Raw genomic sequence first — 22,667 nt, forward strand, 5'->3', positions numbered from 1 at the left:
ACCAGGGCAGGCGAGAGGATGAGCGTTTTGTCATGGACGTCAATGGTGCAGCTATACAGCTGAAGTTTCTGATGAATCGCCTGTAGAAATTAGCAAAGTCCAAGAATCGCTGTAATTCTTTGAGTGTGTGAGGTTTCGGCCAATCCAGCACTGCCCTCACTTTACTATCGTCCATAGCTACCCCATCTCTGCTGATGACGTACCCCAGGAATGCAGTGGAAGCCTGGTGGAATTCACACTTTTCGGCTTTGGCATACAATCGATGTTCGATCAGTCTCTGTAACACAGCTCTCACATGTTGGGTGTGTTCCTCAAAGGAATTGGAATATATCAGAATATCATCTATATACACTATGACCCACCAGTTTAACATATCTCTGAATACATCATTGATGTAAGATTGGAACACAGCTGGACTGTTGGACAGGCCAAACGGCATCACAAGGGTTTCGTAGTGGCCAGTCGTTGTTGAAAAGGCCGTTTTCCATTCATCCCCCTCACGGATGCGAATGAGATTATAGGCGCACCGGAGGTCTAGCTTGGTGAAGTACTGAGCCTGCCTTAACTGTTCGAGTGCTGCTGGTACTAGGGGGAGTGGATGGCGAAATTTTACCGTAATGTCATTCAGACCCCTGTAATCAATGCAAGCTCTTCTTCAATGTAGGTTTTCATGGCTGTAGTTTCTGGTTGAGAGAGGGGAAAAATTCGACCTTTGGGAGGAGTTGTATCAGGTAATAGGTTGATGGCACAGTCGCCGGGCCTGTGAGGAGGGAGTTCGGTGGTTTTTCTTTGCTAAAAGCCACTGCAAGATCAGAGTATTCAGCGGGGATATTCAGTAGCTCGAAGAGATCGGCAGGATCGAAGGGGTACCGGATGGACTGATTGCAGACAGTGCTTGTGGCAATGTTCGTCCCATTGAAGTATTTCTCCCTCCTTCCAGGATACGTGAGGATTGTGTGAGCGAAGCCAGGGCAGACCAAGGATGATGGGATTCTGGGGTGCATGGATCACATAAAAACAGATGGATTCTCGATGAAGAATACCAATTTGCAATTTGAGTTCGGTGGTGATGTGTGCAATTCTTCCCTCTCCGATGGGTTTCCCATCTAACGCCTCCACTGTTAATGAGGAATGACAGTCGGTTAATGGAATGTTGTGTTCTTTAGCAAAAGTGTCTGACATGAAATTTCCCCCCACAACAGAGTCCAGGAGGGCATATGTGGAGATACGTTGGTCGTTAACAAGGAGTTGAACGGGAATTTTAAAGCAGTTAGATGAATAATTATGGAGTGGAAGAGAACACACTGCTTTGGGATTAGAAGGTGGCGGTCGAATCGGACAGTTGTTCTTGATATGACCGGCCTGACCGCAATAGAAGCATAAGTGCAGTTGGCGTCTTCTCTCTCTCTCCTCTGGTTGAATAGGAGTATAACCGAGCTGCATGGGTTCTGGGGCTGCGTTGCTGGAAACAGGAGTTCGACCAGGGCGCCGAGTGCGTAGCAGGTTGTCAATGTGTATTGCCAGGTCAATGAAGGAGTTCAGAGTACTGCCCTTGTCTCTGCATGCCAATTCTGCTTGTAAGTCCATTGTTAAACACCGGCGAAATATCTTCTACCCAGTTGGTCTGTGCAGCCAGCGGAATTGCAGGGTGTACTCAGCTGCAGTGGCTTTACCCTGAGTCAATGAAAGTAGTTGATCACCCGGACTCTGACCGCCCTCTGTATGCTCAAACACTTCTCTGAAGCGTTGTAGGAAATTTGCAAATGAAGGAAATGCAGAACCGTCATCACGCCAGATGGCGGTGGCCCAATCCAATGCTTTACCCGTCAGTAGGGAACAAACAAATGAAATGCGGCTTATATCTGTGGGGTACAATGGATGGTTGTTGATTCACATACAAAGAATATTGTAGAAGGAACCCCTTACATTTGGTTGGCGTTCCGTCGAACTTTTCGGGGAGAGCCAGTCGAGGATTCGGGGTAGCCGGAGGGGATTGTGTCGGCGTGGCAGATGCAGCAGCCGGCGTTCTGGGAGACTGAGGTGGATTGAGGCGTAGGCCTTGAAGCGATTTCACCAACTCCTCGGTGAGCGAGGTGAGGCGTGAGAGCTGGTGATGGTGCATGGCGAGCTGGCTGGCTTGAGCAGTTAGCTCAGTGGATATCTGGGCTAGTGCTGCTGGAAGTCTTCTGTAATGAAGAGTCTGGAGAGAGCAGATCCATTTGCAGCTTTTATTAAAAGGCAGATGTGTACAGGCTAGGGCAAGACAATACCATAATCAGGGACAGGCAGAAGGTCGGGGCTGGCAGCATAGAAACAAGATCGGGTCACAGGCAAAGTTCGAGGCAGGCGGCTAGATGGCTCAGAGTCGGTACACAGGCAGAGTTCAGGGTAGGCAGCGGAGGTTCGATAGAGATAAACAGTCCAAGTCGTAACAAGATATCAGTCCACAGGATAAACGCTCAGAAATGACCACTAATAGCAAGTCAAGACTTCGCAAAGCTGTGTGTGTGTGTGCGTCTTAAATAGTGTGGTGTGATATGGTGCAGGTGTGAGGTAATTAGTCCCAGGAATGCGGGCCTATGGGAAATGGAGTCCAGATGAGTACAAATCAATATTCCGGTGAGGGCTCCCTCCGGTGGCCCGGAGGATGCACCGGAGGAGCTGTATTCGTGACACTAAGAAGTTTATGCGCCAAAACCACACTTCAGTTCAGTGTTTTCAATTCTGGTTCACCATCACATATATATTGTCTACACTCAAAAAAATAACTCTTTGAACAAACATAAAAAAAATAATGGAAAGGATTTCCACTTGATTAAGTTGCTTTATTTCAGCATTATGCAATTCTGTTATTCCAATTTAATGTACTTACGTTGGGTCAACTTAATTTATTAAGGTTGATTCAACTTATTTACTATGGTTGGGCACAGCTTAATTTAATAGTGTCAGCCCAACTAATTTGCAATGCTTTGGAAAATAAATAAAATGCAATAAATAAATAAAAAATAAATTGTTTTCATATACATTGATTTTTACAATTAATTCTTCTTGTTTAATTTTGTGATTTATATAACTTTTGTGATGTTCTGTGTTAGAAATCTAGATCTGATTCTGGATGCATCCTAAATTGCCTTAACCAAAAACATTGTAAAGCCTAAATTGGTCATAAATCCATTGGTGGCAATGGTTTTACAATCAACAAAGGCTTACAATGCTTTTGGGAAATGCAACCCAGAGCACTACCACAGTGATTACTTTCTTATTAAAGTAATTTGAAAGTTTGTTAGCAGGTCCTCAACCCAAGCACAAGTGCAACAATTCACCACAATGGTAACCCTAAAACTATTAATTAACAGAAACTTTTAAATACCAACATAATAGAACAGTAAACATTAGAAAGACTTTACATTGTAAGACTGATGCCAGAGTGCCTGGACCAAGAAAGGGCTACTCTTTGAGAAAACAAAGGAAATTAACATTTGAACTCTCTCTTGCAAAATAGCATCCCCATCCGAGACGCAATCACACTGAGTCAATCACACCTCAGCATTTGCCTTAATCTACATTTCACTCCCTTCACCCTCTTCCCCCATCTCTTCTCTCTACATACAGAGATGACCTAAAATTCACCCAAAATCTATCTGGTTTAATGTGAACAATCATCAAAGAATGCTATACAATGTTTGGTATCATTCGAAATGTCTCAGTGCAACTGGTACAATGGTCTTGTCTACATAAAAGTAAACCAAAGGTATTAAAGGTTTTAAGAGTTTTAGAGATACTTTGGTTGCAACCATGGGTGTGCCTCTTTCCCAGGGTCTTTCATCCAAATTACCTCCTGTTCCACAGCAAGGTGCGAACCCCTGAGGTCTGTGACCCTAGTCAATGCAAATTCTGATTGTAAGTTCATGCCTCACATTGGGGGATGTTTTGTCTTGGTCTGAGTATTTAAAGAAATGTTGCAAAAGGCTCAGGGCGACTCTGTATTCAGATGAAGCCCACAATGCTGAGTGTCCAGGACACTCAGCAATGTGTATTTTTCTTGTCAGGTATGCATCTTACTCTATTTCTGAGCATTTGATGTTTGGTATTGATCACCTTTGAATTGATTATGTAATTGGCATGATACATTTACCTGACTAATAAATTGTCACATTTGATTTATTCTGACTTACTCTGAAATTATTGACTTCAGTAGATTACGATGTATCCATTGTTACCGCAAATCTGCGTCAGGTTAGTAACGGACTAAAGTCCAGTTGAGTGGAGCACAGGGCACACCAACTGTGATTTTAGAGCTCCGACTAACGCTTGGCATTAGTTCAAGTGTACTTAGACTGTAAAGGCTAAAATGGAATTTCCGTTTAGGACAACAAATCGACCAACCTAAATAGGGTGAGCCTTACCTCTGTTTATTGTAATGTTACTCTAGCTAAGTGTACATGGGAAACCATGGCACATAACCAAACCAAAGCTGCTATAAGAGAAGTAATATTGGTCGGCTTAACTGTAGTAGTGGTTGTGACCTCTGACTAGAGTTAGTGTTACTTTAATTCAAGTGTATACAGATCTATGGGGGACTACACAAATACTTTTAGAGAAAGCAAGCATGAGAGTGGCACTCTATTAGTATAGTCAATTACCTCTGTCTAGTGACCAAGACTGGCAAGTTTGTGATCGTGGGCCCGCATATTAATGAATGGCCAGTGCGAGGACCCTGTGCGACACTGAGAACCGAATGAACGAGTACAATAAGAGTAAAGAGTTAAATAGAATATTCAAATGTAAAGCCAAATTATTATACAAAAAGACCGAAAAGACCGAACGCGCAAGAAACCTTCCCCGTCCTGTGGGAAACCTCCATTGGGCCGATTGGGCGGGCCTTACAACATTTTCTAATCTTCCTAAAAACTGCTTAAAATTACAGTTTATTTCAACATTTACACTCCTAGTTCAGCCCCTTTGCAAAGCATGCTGGGAAGTGAAAATCCTGTTTGATTGAGTCCTGGTTGAGTTTACTTGATTTAAACATGTTATTCCAATATGAAAACATCAAGTCAAGTCAAAGAGTAATCGTTTCAAGTCAATTTAACATGAATCAATCACATTTAAACCAGAAACTTGATACAATGGTGTTGAATCAAAATAAATTGTTTAAATAAACTGAACAGCATCAAAAAATCTTTTTTTTTTTTTTGAGTGTACTCAACATATACATTAATTTCAGTAATTTTATTGTGAGCACTGAATATAATAATCAAGCATTGTGGACTGTTCCCCATAAAACTCTCACCTGAGCTGTGAGATGTAGGGCAGACACTGGAGGAATCCCCTCACTTCACCCTCTTCATCTGTCCAGTCTATCAGCTCTACTGGTTTCTTCTCTGTTTGGAGTTTCAGCACTTCTAGGAGGATGGAGCTCTTTCTCTTTGAGAGGTTTATCCTGACTGCAAGAGCTGAACGATAAATTGACTGTAATGATGGATGCACACTCCTGCCTGTTTGAGTCTCATAATCCTTCACATGTGAACACAGATCCAGCAGGAAATCACACTGCTGATAGTCAGTATAATAACGATAATAATAGGGGAAATATGTGTAGCTGCACACAGATGTTAATAGTTGAGTGTAATTTTCTTCTGTATTTTCATCAAACTCTGATGCTGAAACAAACAGATTCAGCAGAAACTTTACAGCAGCTTTTCTCTTCATGTAGATAATGTTACAAAATCTGTGGAGATAAACACATAATTATCACTTTATTGTACAGTGTAAGAGAATATAAAGTATTAAACAAAGTGACTCATTGATTTATAAATTAATATAAAATCATACATGAACATAAGCTGGAGTGATGGCGTTGTAGTGGCTGGTTGTGTATAGAGCGTGTGTTATAAATATATTCCTAAATTTAATATTTAGTAAATAAAGTATTTTTGTATAGCTTTCTATCTTTTGGAATTAAAAAAAGAGTTTGAGTAACTTAATTTCCTTAAACCATTGATTTCAAATACATGTAATTGGCACATATTCAGTTATGAAGTTAAACCTGTGTCGTACAGACAGTTTCTACACTGTGTTTGTTTTCTGACAGAAACACTAAATCTAGAGCTTCATTAAGGTCAAGTGTTGTTTTGTATTACGTCACATCAGTAATCATGTTTACTTGCACTTTAAACATTCGATTTCAGTTGGGCTAAAACAATTATTAGTCCTTCAAAATGTTATGTACAATTTTTAGTCCAGTTGAAATTGTACTGGTTTGGTGTTTCTGAAGATTAACAGACAACAGATCATGTGATTGTATCTTGGCTTCATCCAGCATGTTAATCAGACTACAATTGTCCTCGTCATTCTGCACTAACTGTGAAAGTCAAGGGTAATGTGTGATGATCTTTAATCCTGCAAATATCTGATTATGTATTGTGTCTTTCATATTTGGACAGAGAGATGAAGATTGCAGCTCATATATACATACTGTGTAACTAACTTGTAATACTAGTCTGATAATTTTTTGCAACGACCGCTGTGGTGTTGACAAAACCACAGTTCTACTCAGTGTTTTCAATTCTGGTTTACGTTCACAGATATACTGTCTACCTAACATATACATTAATTTCAGTAATTTTATTCTGAGCACTGAATATAATGAAACAAACATGCTGGTCTGTTCACCATAAAACTCTCACCTGAGTTGTGAGATGTAGGGCAGACACTGGAGGAATCCCCTCACTTCACTCTCTTCATCTGTCCAGTCTATCAGCTCTACTGGTTTCTTCTCTGTTTGGAGTTTCAGCACTTCTAGGAGGATGGAGCTCTTTCTCTCTGAGAGGTTTATCCAGACTGCAGGAGCTGAACGATAAATTGACTGTAATGCTGGAAGGACACTCCTGCCTGTTTGAGTCTCATAGTCCTTCACATGTGAACACAGATCCATCAGGAAATCACTTTGATCAGAGTGACTGTTAGCATAGTTTCCACTGTGGGGGAAAGATGTGTAGCTGCACACAGATGTTAATAGTTCAGTGTAATTTTCTTCTGATGCTGAAACAAACAGATTCAGCAGAAACTTTACAGCAGCTTCTCTCTTCTTGTAGATAATGTCACAAAATCTGTGGAGATAAACACATGATTATCACCCTCAGCCCTCAGATGGCATTGAATGAACTGATCATCATGACATGATGATCAGAAACCATCATGCTACTCTGTTAAATAAAGCTGCATGTGGATCTGGGGTACAGTGGACAACTTTTGTCACTTAAAAGTCTGCCACTGCATCAAGAAATGCAACTTGAATCTCTGTTACACAAGACAAATGGGACCATCCAGACTTTCATCCGCGACAGGTTGTAAGGAAGTAAAATAATGACAAATGTTTTCGAAACAAAACAGCTTGTTGAATTGCATTAATTGAACAAAAATATGCATTGCATTAACTATGCTTGTATTTTAATGTATTGTATTTTTAGGGCTTGCATTTATATGGGCTGGAATTCAACATAGTTGTATATTTAAGCTGTGAAAATTTCAAGTCATAACATTTCACACACATTTTCATTATTAAAAATTCAGTAAGCTAATCTATTCAGAACCTTTCAGAATTCACTTCCAACACATTCAGTCTGTTTAAAAATACAACCTATAATATTCGGCAGGCAATTTTCGGTCCATTTCATTTTGCTTTACAAATTTGCTTCCACAATTTCAATGGTTTAAATTCGAAAGAAAATTCAACACTGCACATCCGGGAACTGCAGAAATAGCAGTAGATTGCCGATGCATGATGATCTCCATCTACTGTTAGTCGTCCTCACCAGCAGGTGCCGCTAGCGACTGTTAACGAAGACCAGAGTAACGGCTAGTAAGAGTCATTCATTCATTCATTCATTCATTTATGCATTCAAAAAACAGATTTACAGAAATGGAGCAAGCAGTAAGTATACGTGTCTGTGATGATTATCATGGCAAGTATATATGTGGACAAGCTGATAGAGACACCAAAGTGTTTATGTTTGATTCTGTGTCTTCACACTTAGTTTTCCTATCTAGCCTACATGTAAGCAGCTTTCTCTAACAGAAACAAGATTATAACGTAATTCCCCTCCCCGGCGCTGATGTACAGATCAAATATTACATCTGAGGAAGCCATATATTGTCTCGGTTGTTTAGTTTCCTTAGCTTTACATCACACCGCTGTGCTGTTACAGTCACGCCTGTCCCGGACTCCATTTCCCATGATCCTCCCTGTTCCACACCTGAACTCACTTTCGTCATCATCTCTCCCGCTCTCACTGGATTCTCTGTAACCGAGTCTTCGTCATTTGCACACCCTTTATATTGGACTCACTCCCTGTCCGTTCTTGTTGTTATGTTATTATAGTTGGTATTGTGTGTTTATGCTGTTTGATTCCCTTGCCAATTAAACCCGTCTATTGTGGAAGTTCCGATTCTGCTTCATCCCTGCTGCACTACACCAACTTTGTAACAGCTGCAGTTCTGGGGTTCCCTCATATGTCATACTCCAGGATTCCCCACCGTGGGGACATTTTAGAACGCTTAACAGTGGCTTAATGGACTAATACAGTGATATAAAAGACCAAATACACACATATTATTGCTGATGTAGGCTATACTATATAGGCTATAGGCAAGCAGATGCACTCAGAATATGAACGTATCTTTAGAGACGGTCCCTAAATGAACAGCTATCGAAATAAGCAGTTTCACTAAGAAAAATGTTTAATTGGTCTTTTATCATCACAATAAACCACAATTCAGTATATACTATGTACAGTTAATGAGATGATGAGCCCAGAACACAATGTGCAAAAGCGTTTTTCTCTCATATTATAAAGAAAATGCTTAGCGTGCAGTGTAGCCTGTTGCATGATTTTTTAAAAATATTTCTTTATGGCAAAGCACATTCTGGGCTCATCTGCTTGTTGAATATAGAATATATAGTGTTGTGTATATTGTACATCAATAAGGTACAAGATGTGTGTTTTCAGTATTGTTCGGGAATCTTGGAGTATGACGTATGAGGGCAACAACAGTACAGCACAGTGTTGAACAAGCTATGATAAGAGTTAAGGAAACGAAACAACTGAGATGTAATTGTTTAGCATTCCTCAGATGTAGTGTGTGTTATAGGCTACATAAGCATCAGGGAGAAAAGCGTTACAATCTCGTTCATGTTAGAGAAAGCTGCTTGCATGTAGTCTATACACAGGGAAAGTAATCGTGAAAACATTGAATTAAACGTAAACACTGCTTTTGTGTCTTTATCAGCTTTTCTGCATATATTCTGGCCCTGATGCATCGGCAATCTACTGCTATTCCTGCAGTTCCCGGATCCAATGATGAATTCACTGTCAAATTTGAACCACTGAATTTGTGGAAGCGAATTTGTAAAGTAAAATAAAATGGACCGAAAATTGCTTTTTGAATATTTTAGGTTGTATTTTTAAACAGACTGAATATGCTGGAAGTGAAATCTGAAAGGTGAATATGAATCACTTCAAATTTTTAATAATGAAAATGTGTGTGAAATGTTTTGAACTGAAATATTCACAGTATAAATATAAGACCATGTTGAATTCCAGCCCATAAAAAAAAAAATACAATGCAATTTAAATACAATTCAATTAGTATATAATAAAGACTGAGACAAATCAGTGTGTCTCAATTATTTGTTATAGTTAACCAATAACTGTTTAAAGCTCACTCTGGGGTCTGTCCCCATCCCCGAGAAGTTCTCAGTTACAAGTTTTATTGCGCCAAAGAATGTTGGTTGCCACACAGAAGAGCAGAAAAGAGCAGAGACAAAGAGACACACAGAAAACCTGCATCTTTCCTGCATTTTTCCCACATGGTGATGAAAGGTGATGTGACACAGTGGTAAACATGCCTCTGTCCCAACTGTTTTGGAGTGTGTTGCAGCCATCAAAATCAAAATTTGTTTATATTGACAAAATACAATTAAGTTGGCCAGTGAACACATTGGAAATCCTTTTGTTACATTTTTTTTTTTTTTTTTTTTTCATATTATTGATTTAATTGCATTTTACAAAATGTCCCAATTTTTCTGGAAATGGGATTGTACAACACTAGTGCTATTGAAAAAAACAACAACAGTATTGTGTTTTTCTGTGATGATATGCAATTCAATTCTGGTTCATGTTCACATACATATTGTTTAATAAATATTTAAGTTAATTACATTGATTCTATTGTGAGCACTGAATACAATAAAACAAACATGGTGGTCTTTTTCCCATGAGACTCTCACCTGAGCTGTGAGATGTAGGGCAGACACTGGAGGAATCCCCTCACTTCACTCTCTTCATCTGTCCAGTCTATCAGCTCTACTGGTTTCTTCTCTGTTTGGAGTTTCAGCACTTCTAGGAGGATGGAGATCTTTCTCTCTGAGAGGTTTATGATCCAGACTGCAGGAGCTGAACGATAAAATGGCTGTAATGCTGGAAGGACACTCCTGCCTGTTTGAGTCTCATAGTCCTTCACATGCGAGTACATATCGAGTAGCAAATCACAATTCCCATAGGTTATGTATGTATATAAAGTCTCCATAAATGTATCTGTGATTTCCTTCTGTAGAATAGACACTTGTAGACACACATCAAGTACCAATAATCTCGATCTCCAGTCTGTCTCTTTGACGTATTCATTCGGTATGGGAGGTAATCTACAAAAACAGTGAAAAAATGTTGTTACCCTTAAGAAAATCAATGTATTTTTAAAAAGGACCAGTAACACCATCATGAAGATTAGAATTATGTGCTCATGCATAATGTCTGTAACAAAATTAACTGAATAGAATAAATTAAAATGTGCTGGACTAAAGGACAACACAACAAAACTCTCACCTGAGTTGTGAGATGTAGGGCAGACACTGGAGGAATCCCCTCACTTCAGTCTCTTCATCTGTCCAGTCTATCAGCTCTACTGGTTTCTTCTCTGTTTGGAGTTTCAGCACTTCTAGGAGGATGGAGCTCTTTCTCTCTGAGAGGTTTATGATCCAGACTGCAGGAGCTGAACGATAAATTGGCTGTAATGCTGGAAGGACACTCCTGCCTGTTTGAGTCTCATAGTTCTTCACATGTGAACACAGATCCAGCAGGAAATCACTTTGATTAATATGATACTTATAATCATCACAATATTCTTTATCACAGGGAAAAGATGTGTAGTTGCACACAGATGTTAAAAGTTCTGTCAATTTCTCTCCTGTAGATGTAGCCAATTCTGATGCAGCAACACTCAAATTCAGCAAAAAATGAAAAGCTGATTTCTTCTTTTTGTCAAAATATAAAACATTTTTATAAAAGCTGAGGAAATAGAGACATGACAAAGAATTAGAATTTTGTGCCAAGTTAAACTGAAAAAACATTTATACTCAAATACTCAAGTCATTCAATTCATATGTATTCATACTATAGTTGAAGATCACTATACAAAATATTTTCATTTGACTTAAATTTACCAGTTGAATTAATTGTACACTAATTTTAGAAAAGGCTTTAAATGTAAATAAACAAACAACGTTTGATTTAAAATGATGCACACTTGCATAAGTTGAAGAATAAAGTCATATCAGGGGCCAAAGAAAAGTAGTATTATTATTCTACATAAGGGCAGTCCCCTCTACCCCACAGTGACTGCCATGGCAAGATTGCTTTACCAGCCATAGTACTCATTAATAGGAACCCCACTATTATTGAAATCTGTTGGGTGTGCAATGAAATAATTACAGATGAAAACTGGCCTGTGTATACAATGGCATCAGTAACCAAACACTTTTGTAGGGGTGTCCTTGAGTACGGATTTACATAGTCGAATCCGATTCGAATCCGATTGCCTATATTCGACTGATAGTCGAATCATATGTTGGGGGGGGGGGGGGGGGGGTGTTTTTGAGCTTGAAAAACAGCAGTCCACTAGAGAGTGTGCACGGACTTTGAAAGGGCCGCGCGCTGAACTGTGCACGAGATGGAGCGGGACATGGAAAATGACGTAGGCCTAAGGCCTATAGCCTACCCGCGGGCGCGGCTTAAGACAACTTTATTTTCTTTCACACACAGCACAGAGAAACGTCTTTCTAATAAACCGACCAAACTGCCTGTCAAGTGATAGACGAAACTGACAACGATTTTATCTTTTTTAAACAAATGAAAGGCAATGTGGATAAACATTCACAGCCACGATGTACAGAACACCACACAAAGATATAGAAGAAAACGAATACAAATATTTTTGGATCAATAAACCTTAAAATATATATAAAAATAACTGCAGCCACACTGCCATACTGCAGATATACATTTCATATGTCGGCAAATCAAATTACATCGGCTAAACTGTCTGTTCAAGCAAGCTTTAACTCTACAGCGCAACACTGTTGCACCAAAAAATGAAATTCATTTAATAAAAAAAAATTATAATTTTTTTTTTTATCAAACATTAATTTACAGAATTGAATTAGAACAGATATATGATCGAGTCAAACTGCTAAATGCCTGAAGTGCAGGGGAACATATATTCAAAACACAAGCCACAAATAATTAAATTAGATAACCCAGAGTGATCAATAAATAAATTAAAGTTAAAGAAATTATTAAAATAAAGAAAGTATAGCCAGAATTGTGAACTTTGTCTTTTTAACTGCAGAGACAATAAACGCTGAACTGGAGTGGCAGTCTTTTTAGCTAAACATTCAAAAATCAAATTACATCCGTCGAAAATAGTTTGAAATCACTTGTAGCTACCCTACCTGATTGAGAGACAAAAATCCAGTCTTTCACCCGATCTGCCTGTGTCCGTTTGAGTTTTTTCAAATATAGCGCGCTATAGTCAGCTCGTTGGCCGGCAGAAGCGCGCCGCAGTGTTTGTCGTTGTTGAGTTATAGGACATGAGCTGTTGGCACAACTTGCATCATACGTTTTTTGGATCATATTTTACCATTTCAAAGTGCATCCAATTGTACACTTTATCCAAGACATTGTTAAAGATTTAATCCCTGCTGCAAAGATGCTCCTCTGCCGGTCACGGATGATGGAAGTGAAACTTAAATCGGTCACATTTATTCACGCACATTAAAAATATTTATTAAAAGCTTCTTTCTTTTCACATTTTTATTTATGGTATTAACATAATAGGCTGTATATTAACCTATTGGGAAAGAACCGGTATGAACCGGTATATCAATCAGATATTGAGCGCCCCCATATCTCGTCTCATAACACCTCTGCGAAGATTCGACTGTGAGATTGGTAGTCGAATCAGGCTCCTCCAATCGAAGATTCGAATCGTCAACTATTCAGGGTCACCACTACACTTTTGCTTGTGTTTTACTGTATCCACACTGATATGTGTCAGTATAAAGTCTCAGAACATAAGGTACATTTAAATGAATCACCTGAACGGTCTTATCTAAATTATTTGTTTAGTTTTTAATGCCAAGCCAGCAGCGAGGCAAAAAAAATCTGAAAAACAGAACAATTTGATGTTCTTGTTTGATGCACAAGGATGAGTACCTGAGTTGTGAGAAGTAGGGCAGACACTGGAGGAATCCCCTCACTTCAGTCTCTTCATCTGTCCAGTCTCTCAGCTCTACTGGTTTCTTCTCTGTTTGGAGTTTCAGCACTTCTAGGAGGATGGAGCTCTTTCTCTCTGAGAGCTTTATGATCCAGACTGCAGGAGCTGACTGATAAATTGGCTGTAATGCTGGAAGGACACTCCTGCCTGTTTGAGTCTCATAGTTCTTCACATGTGAGTACAGATCCAGCAGGAAATCACATTGATTAATATGATACTTATGATCATCACGATATTCTTTATCACAGGGAAAAGATGTGTAGTTGCACACAGATGTTAAAAGTTCAGTGAATTTCTCTCCTGTAGATGATGCAGCAACACACAAATTCAGCAAAAAATGAAAAGCTGATTTCTTCTCTTTGTCAAAGTATAAAACATTTTTATAAAAGCTGAGGAAATAGAGACATGACAAAGAATTAGAATTGTGTGCTAAGTTAAACTGAAAAAAACATTTATACTCAAATACTCAAGTCATTCAATTCATATGTATTCATACTATAGTTGAAGATCACTATACAAAATATTTTCATTTGACTTAAATTTACCAGTTGAATTAATTGTACACTAATTTTAGAAAAGGCTTTAAATGTAAATAAATAAACATAACGTTTGATTTAAAATGATGCACACTTGTAGCCTGGATGCCAGCCGAACTTAGCCCCGCCCACAACATTTTGAGGTCGGGGAGTTCGGTCTGGACTCGATCCGTAGAAGAGTAATTACGCCCGAACAGAAACTGTTCGGACCAATCACATTGTCAGGGCGATGATTGACAGATTATCACCAGAAACGTAATCAGCCACGTCATCAAAGAGCGCTTGGAGAGTTTGATTGACAAGCGATCTAACCAATCAGAACGCCGCATCTGCCATTTTGTCCGACAAAGCAGTCAGGAGTTAGAAGATTACCTCGGTGGAGTTAAACTTGAAAAATTGTGCATATTGACGTCTTTCCGCGTTTGAAACAACATTCATTCTCATGTTCATTCATGTTTATTTGATGCTATAAATGGACTAGTAGGAAGAGATGATCGGTTCACGAGCCTCTTGAGCTGAGGCGCTACAGCAATCTGTCACGATCATGGTCACAACCCATTAAAGAGCCACAAAACGGTTTTTATTGTTTGAATTTTTTTAATAACTACACAGTTTGAAAGCTGGGACTTTGTTTAATATCATAAGTAACCTGCTCTGTCTCGTCTGTCGATGTGTTGTCAGTTTCCTCTTTGCTCCGCAATGTATTTTCCACTCTGTGTGGCGTGACAGCGCCACGGCTTGTCGGACAAAGCAACAGTAACTAAGGGGGGCGAGTCTTGCGAAAGGTCAAATAGTTTACAACAATGATGGCTGTTGAAGAACTGAGATGTGTAGATTCCGCCATCGCGTCCGTTATAGAAGATATCGACAGCGCATTAATTTAAAAAAAGGAACAGAGGACCGCGATCAAGGCATTTGTCGATGGGAAAGATGTCTTTGCCGTCCTTCCTACGGGATTCGGCAAAAGTTTGATTTATCAGCTGGCCCCGATGGTCGCTAAGAAGAGTTCTGTTGACAACTATGCGTCGCTCAACATACGTCACTTACTCTGTAGCTCTGATTGGTTGTAGGTCTATCCAATTGAGGTCTTTCCTGGATCGGTTGAAATACGCCCCCATAATCAAAGCCCAATGGAGCAGTATCAGACTCATCTTCGAACTAGAATTGAGTATGACCACGTCAGGCTAGCACACTTGCATAAGTTGAAGAATAAAGTCATATCAGGGGCCAAAGAAAAGTAGTATTATTATTCTACATAAGGGCAGTCCCACAGTGACTGCCATGGCAAGATTGCTTTACCAGCCATAGTACTCATTAATAGGAACCCCACTATTATTGAAATCTGTTGGGTGTGCAATGAAATAATTACAGATGAAAACTGGCCTGTGTATACAATGGCATCAGTAACCAAACACTTTTGCTTGTGTTTTACTGTATCCACACTGATATGTGTCAGTATAAAGTCTCAGAACATAAGGTACATTTAAATGAATCACCTGAATGGTCTTATCTAAATTATTTGTTTAGTTTTTAATGCCAAGCCAGCAGCGAGGCAAAAAAAATCTGAATAACAGAACAATTTGATGTTCTTGTTTGATGCACAAGGATGAGTACCTGAGTTGTGAGATGTAGGGCAGACACTGGAGGAATCCCCTCACTTCACTCTCTTCATCTGTCCAGTCTATCAGCTCTACTGGTTTCTTCTCTGTTTGGAGTTTCAGCACTTCTAGGAGGATGGAGCTCTTTCTCTCTGAGAGGTTTATGATCCAGACTGCAGGAGTTGACTGAAATATTGGTTGTAATGCTGGAAGGACACTCTTGTCTGTTTGAGTCTCATAGTCCTTCACATGTGAACACAGATCCAGCAGGAAATCACATCTCTCATAATTCACAGATGACAGCAGTTTCATCACAGTTTCTTCTATTCTCTCGTTCTGGTGGAGAGCAGCTTGAAGACACAAATCCAGTATGAATAATTTCTTTCTTTTCTCCCATGATTCAGATGAATTATTCTGTGGTTCAACAAATCTAAAGAAAGAGTGAACAAGATTCTGTTAGAGATGACAAAGTAAGTGTTAATATAAAAATGATCAACTGACACTGATCTACTGAAACAGCTTATCAAATATAATCTGACAATATGAGATCAGCAGGAGAAGGAGTATTTCATCCTCTGATGTTTGTGGTCAGAATCAGCATGTTTTTTTTATTATTTTTATTTTTACATTATCTCTTATAGTTTAAATTATGCAAGGTGTAGTAGTAAATAAAGTAAATATATAAAATCAACACCTCTGATGTCATTCAGGTCGAACTTCGCACTGTATGAAGTACATGTTTACAAAGTATATTTGACAATTAAAGCCTAAATTACAAATTGTCAGCAACATGTGTAAATAGTGTTTTTTTTTTTTTTTTTTTTTTGTAAGACTGTGATTCTGAAATTTATCATCATAATTGTTTACAGATACAAATTTGCTTTGTAAGAATATGACTCCAAAATACATTTGCTTTAGTTAAAGCGGAACTCCGTAAGAGTTGCGAAGCTCACCCTACAGGTTCCTTCAGTGAATCACACTGTCGTAAATACTCAAAGCGCAGCACTGAACTACAACGACTACAACGCTCACCAGCACAGTAGTTTTGCAAATACAGTACAAGAAAACTCGCTGGAGGTGGGTAATTTTCGAAATTGTCTTATAAAGTCATAATACATACATTGTTTTTGAATTACCGTAAAGCATTTTGTCACTCTCGCGTGAAAGTGAACATGAGGCGAGATTGTGTCGTGTCGATGCAGCTCAACTTGCAAGTGCTGTTTTCTGCCGTAGACGTGCCAGAGGGGGTTAGTGCTCACCCTTAAACACACCACTACAAGTCAATTAACCATCGTAAGGACTTTATGAAGAAACTATTTATGAAGGTAAAAAAAGTTACTTAGTTCTGCTTTAACAGGCACAATGTGGACTTTTACTGCAGCTCAGTTACAACCACAAACACTATTATATACACAGGTGCTGGTCATATAATTAGAATATCATTAAAAAGTGAATTTTTTATTGCAAATTATTTTTAAAAATGAAACTTTCATATATTCTAGATTCCCTACATGTAAAGTAAAAAAATTCAAAAGTTTTTTTTTTTTTAATTTTGATGATTAGAGCGTACAGCTAATGAAAGTCCAAAATCCAGTATCTCAAAATATTAAAATATTTCCTAAGATCAATCAAAAAATGGATTTGCAAAACAGAAAAGTATGTTCATTTGTGCACTCAATACTTGGTCGGCAGCACTTATTACAGCAAATGACTAGCACAAATTACAGCATCAGTGAAGTGTGGCATGGAAGTGATCAGCCTGTGGCACTGCTGAGGCACTATTGAGCCTTCAGATCATCTGGATATTGTTGGATCGACTGTTTCTCATCTTTCTCTTGAAAATATCCCATAGATTCAGGTCAGGCATGTTGGCTGGCCAATAAAGCACAGTAATATCATGGTCAGCAAACCACTTGGAAGTGGTTTTTGCACTGTGGGCAGGTGCTAAAGTCCTGCTGGAAAAGGAAATCAGCATCTTCATAAAGCTTGTCAGCAGATGGAAGCATAAAGTGCTCCAAAATCTCCTGGAAGATGGCTGCATTGACTTTGCACTTGATAAAACACAATGGACCAACACCAGCAGACGTCATGGCCCACCCAAATCATTACTGACTTCAGAAACTTCACACTAGACTTCAAGCAGCTTGGATTCTGTGCCTCTCCAGTCTTTCTTCAGACTCTGGGACCATGATTTCAACATGAAATGCAAAATTTACTTTTATCTGAAAAGAGGACTTTCGACCACTGTTCACTGTCCAGTTCTTTTTCTCCTTAGCCCAGGTAAGATGCTTCTGACCTTGTTTCTGTTTCAGAAGTGGCTTGGTAGTCCTTTCCTGAAGATGTCTGAGTGTGGTGACTCTTGATGCGCTGACTCCGGCTTCATTCGACTCATTGTGAAGCTCTCCCAAGTGTTTGAATCAGCTTTACTTGACAGTATTCTCAAGCTTGTGGTCATCCCTGTTGCTTGTGCACCTTTGCCTACCCAATTTCTTCCTTCCAGTCAACTTTGCATTTAATATGCTTTGATACATCACTCTGTAAAAAGCCACCCCATTCAGTAATGACCTTCTGTGACTTACTTTCTTTGTGGAGGGTGTCGATGATTGTCTCCTGGACCATTGCCAAGTCAGCAGTCTTCCCCATTAGTGTGGTTTCAAAGAACAAGAGATACCCGGAATTTATATTGTACGGATGGTCATTTAATGAAAACTCAAATGTAAATATTCTAATATTTTGAGATACTGGATTTTGGACTTTCATTAGCTGTACGCTCTAATCAACAAATTAAAAAACAAACAAAAAAAAACCTTTTGAAATGTTTTACTTTACATGTAGGGAATCTAGAATATATGAAAGTTTCATTTTTTAAAAATAATTTACAATAAAAAAAAAAAACTTTTTCACGATATTCTAATTATATGACCAGCATCTGTATACACTATGGGCCCTATAATACACCCGGCGCAATGCGACGCAAGGCGCAGCGCAAGTGTGTTTGCTAGTTTGCGTCCGGCGCTGTTCGTGTTTTCCCGTTCAGCGCCACGTCCTTAAATTAGTAAATGCATTTGCGCCAGTTAGTGCGCCCATGGGCGTGCTGGTCTAAAAAAGAGGTGTGTTCAGGCGCATTGCCGGCGCATTGCTATTTTAAGGAGCTGAAAATAGACTGCGCCATAGACCAACTCAAACCTGGTCTAAAGTCTAAAGTCAGTGGCGCAATATTTTTTTGTTAGAGCGCGTTGGTAGAAACTGTGCCTCTGGGCGCGTTGACTTTGCTTATTACACACAGGGATGCGCATCACACAAACATGCCAAATATTAAAAACAAAAGGATTACAGTGTAAAAGAATATTATTGTGTAGGCTACATAAATATAAAAATGTAATGATGAATAGTCATTGCGTGTATTAGAATTAGGCTCCTGACATCATTGTACCTTTTTCGGCATTGTAAAGCCGTTCTTCTGATGCCAGAAGACAAGGACACAATCACTGCTAATTCATCCCACGCCTTCTTCACCTCGGGAAACTTTGGTGGACTCCTGCTTGTCCCGTAGATGATCTGTCCGCGCGCTTTAACTTTGCGCACAAGCAGATCGGTTTCTTCGCTTGAAAAGCGTTCAGCTTTTCCGCCAACAAATTCCGCCATGTAAATAGCAATCCGCCATGGCGCGAGCGCATCTCGCTCTTAAAGGGAATGGGAGATGACACTCTGATTGGTTTACTGAACGTTACGCCCATTACTCATTAAGAGAATAGGGACAACCCATTTCAAAAATGCGCCCCGGCGCACGGACCGTTTTTCCGTCGTTAAAATAGCAAAAGTGGATTTGGACACGCCCTAAGTGCACCTGCGCCGTGCGCTTTACACTTTGCGTTTAGATCATTAAAATAGGGCCCTAGATATAAGATTATAGAGTACCTTAAAGTACAAAATGACAGTCAAAATAATCTGACATTCAAAATAATCAGACATTAATAAACAAATGTAAGATAAATTGTTCCCAAAAAGTGTGCATGTGTGCACCTGAGGTTCATCTGTCTGGAGAAAGTACAGGCATTTGAATCTACTGGTGATGGCAGAGTGGCCAACACAATCTCACAGCAATTCATATGTATTTTATGAGGTGGCTGATTCGTACAATCTCACTTGCTCGTTTTTGTACTATTTGTCTAGATCTCAGTGATGGGTAGGTTTTGGGGCGGGTTTAGAGGTGGTCCTCCTTGGTGATGCTTTTTGAAAAATCGTACACATTTGTACAAGTGAGGTTGAAGGAATTTGTATGAATTAGCCACCTCATAAAATACCTACAAATTGCCATGAGATTGTGTTAAAGTGGCTGATAAATAAAGCAAACTCTCAGAAAAGCTTTTTATTCTACTCTGTTTAATAATTGTCTATCATATTAGTTTCAGGGAATGAATGAAATGGTTGGTATTTCTGAGAATATTTGGCTGAGCAACATTAGAGTCAGACTAACAATAGAAGTTCATATTCTCTTCAGTGAGAATAGCTGCTCTGAACAATATTGATAGTATTGATAGTAATTGTCAAGTATAGTATGATTGATTGTTGCCACTAATTGCCACAAAGAAGACTTTGTACTCTTAACACGGCAACGATAAAAATGAAACTAGTCTAAAATTTAAATGTAAAAGTCATAGTTTTACATTCAAAACAAATTTGCATCTGTAAAACCATTACAACTGTAGAGCTTGTATTTGGATCATTACAAAGACATTACATTACACATAATGGCTTAATTGACTGTGATTTTGGTAATATAAAAATTAATTGTAAATATAGAGTATTTAGACCTGAGCTGTGAGATGTAGGGCAGACACTGGAGGAATCCCCTCACTTCACTCTCTTCATCTGTCCAGTCTATCAGCTCTACTGGTTTCTTCTCTGTTTGGAGTTTCAGCACTTCTAGGAGGATGGAGCTCTTTCTCTCTGAGAGCTTTATGATCCAGACTGCAGGAGCTGAATGATAAATTGACTGTAATGCTGGAAGGACACTCCTGCCTGTTTGAGTCTCATAGTCCTTCACATGTAAGTACAGATCCAGCAGGAAATCACACTGATCAGGGTGACGGTTAGTGCAGTTGTCACTGCAGGGGAAAGATGTGTAGCTGCACACATCTATTAACATATCAGTGTAATTTTCTTTATTTCCTTTATTTGCATCACACTCTGATGCTGAAACAAAGAGATTCAGCAGAAACTTTACAGCAGGTTCCTTCTTCCTGTAGAAAATGTCATCAAACCTGTGAATTCATATACATAAACATCACTTCATTGTCTAGAGTAGGATAATATGACACTTTTCAACCAACACATTTAGTCATTAAACATAAAACACATATGAAAACTCGTGGAGTGATTTTTCACAATTCCCATTCAACTATTCAATCAATGAAGGTTTATATTATAGTTGCTAGGGCCCGAGCACCGATGGTGTGAGGACCCTATTGTAATTGCTCAGTCAATTCTTCTTCTTCTCCAAAATTAATCGCATTTTTGAGGGGCTAAACATGCTTGAAAACACATGAAACTTTGCACACGCATCAGAAGTGGTGAACATTTATGTCTGATATGGGTTTCAGTTTTTGCCATTTCCAGACATTGTACTTTAACAAACTCCTTCTAGAGCTTTAATCAGATCAACATCATATTTGGTTAGTCTAATCTAAAGCCCTTTGAGACATTAAATTGTGAAGATCTTGAGTTTTCACTGAATGGCGTGTCCATGGCGGCCTGACAAAGTTTGATGTTTCGCCATGAAAGAGGAAGCTTTTGTAACTCAGGCATACTATGTCCTATATGCCCCAAACTTCACATGTGTGGTAAAAGTCCTGGCCTAAAGACATCTATATGCCAATATTCAGTTATTCATAGCGCCACCTGCTTGCAACAGGAAATGGCACTGTAATTCACTCCCAGAAACACATTTCAATATGCCACAAAGTACCAAACATACTAGAAACATGTTAAGTCATGCAACACTTGGCTGAGTGCTAATGTGTGCGATTAACGCCATGTAACAGAAGTTGTTGTAACTCAAGCATACAATGTCCGATTTGCTCCAAACTTCTCATGTTTGATAACAGTCATGGCCTGAAGAAGTCGTGGCCTCTACATGGCAATATTCAGTTACAGTTAAAGTGCCACCTGTTGGCTGCAGGAAGTGTGGCACTTTGAAATGACTTTGCCATAATTCACCTGTATTTACTTGCTTACTTGCATGTCGCCATTTTTTACTTGCCCTTCCAAAACATTTTATTAGCAAACACTCAAAAATATTGTTCTTGTCATTTTGACCCATGTAAAATGCAGCTGTCAAGATGTTAGGGAAATGTTCATTTTCTTTCTTATATTTAGAAGCAGCCACCATGTTTATAAAAATTTAATTACAGTTTCTTTTCTGAACTTGTTACCAGGTGATTTTATGGAAGTAAATTATTGACAAATGTCTTAAAATCTACAAAGCATGTTGAATTGCACTAATTAAAAATTCATTGCATTAACAGGGCTTGCATTTTGGGGGGACTTTGGGGGCATGTTTAGGCTGTAAATATATTACAATTGAAAACATTCACACAATTTTATTATTAAAGATTCAATAATCCATATTCACATTCCAGACTTTCCAGACTAAAATATTCAGTGTTTAAAAACACGACCTATAATATTTGGTGCTTAGAATAGCTTAAATTATTAAGACCAAACTTAATATACACCAGGGCTATTCAATTAGCTTCATTTGAGGACCGGATTATCAAACTGAAAATATGAAGTGGGCCAAGGGGGTGGGTGGTTGTCCAGAATGTTTTCCAGGGGGCCTATAAACCATAAACTATGAATTGATAAATTAAATTTAATTAAATTGAAATGACAACAGTAACATCTATAAAAAGTTAAC

At 38.8% G+C, this 22,667-nt stretch overlaps 1 protein-coding gene across 1 annotated transcript in view; it reads right to left on the minus strand.

Annotated features, from left to right (window-relative positions):
• The window catches only part of LOC125248253, a 296,590-nt gene that overhangs the window by 26,427 nt on the left and 247,496 nt on the right, over positions 1-22,667 (minus strand). The window contains exons 15-21 of the mRNA XM_048159978.1: positions 20,563-21,012; positions 15,765-16,178; positions 13,554-14,003; positions 10,887-11,348; positions 10,292-10,705; positions 6,690-7,112; positions 5,294-5,731 (exon numbers count right to left, since the gene is read on the minus strand). Of these exons, the coding sequence (XP_048015935.1) occupies positions 5,294-5,731; positions 6,690-7,112; positions 10,292-10,705; positions 10,887-11,348; positions 13,554-14,003; positions 15,765-16,178; positions 20,563-21,012 (3,051 nt within the window). The remainder of the gene's footprint in view (positions 1-5,293; positions 5,732-6,689; positions 7,113-10,291; positions 10,706-10,886; positions 11,349-13,553; positions 14,004-15,764; positions 16,179-20,562; positions 21,013-22,667) is intronic.

Source organism: Megalobrama amblycephala, linkage group LG16, assembly GCF_018812025.1.
Source record: "Megalobrama amblycephala isolate DHTTF-2021 linkage group LG16, ASM1881202v1, whole genome shotgun sequence".
Lineage (NCBI taxonomy): Eukaryota > Metazoa > Chordata > Actinopteri > Cypriniformes > Xenocyprididae > Megalobrama > Megalobrama amblycephala.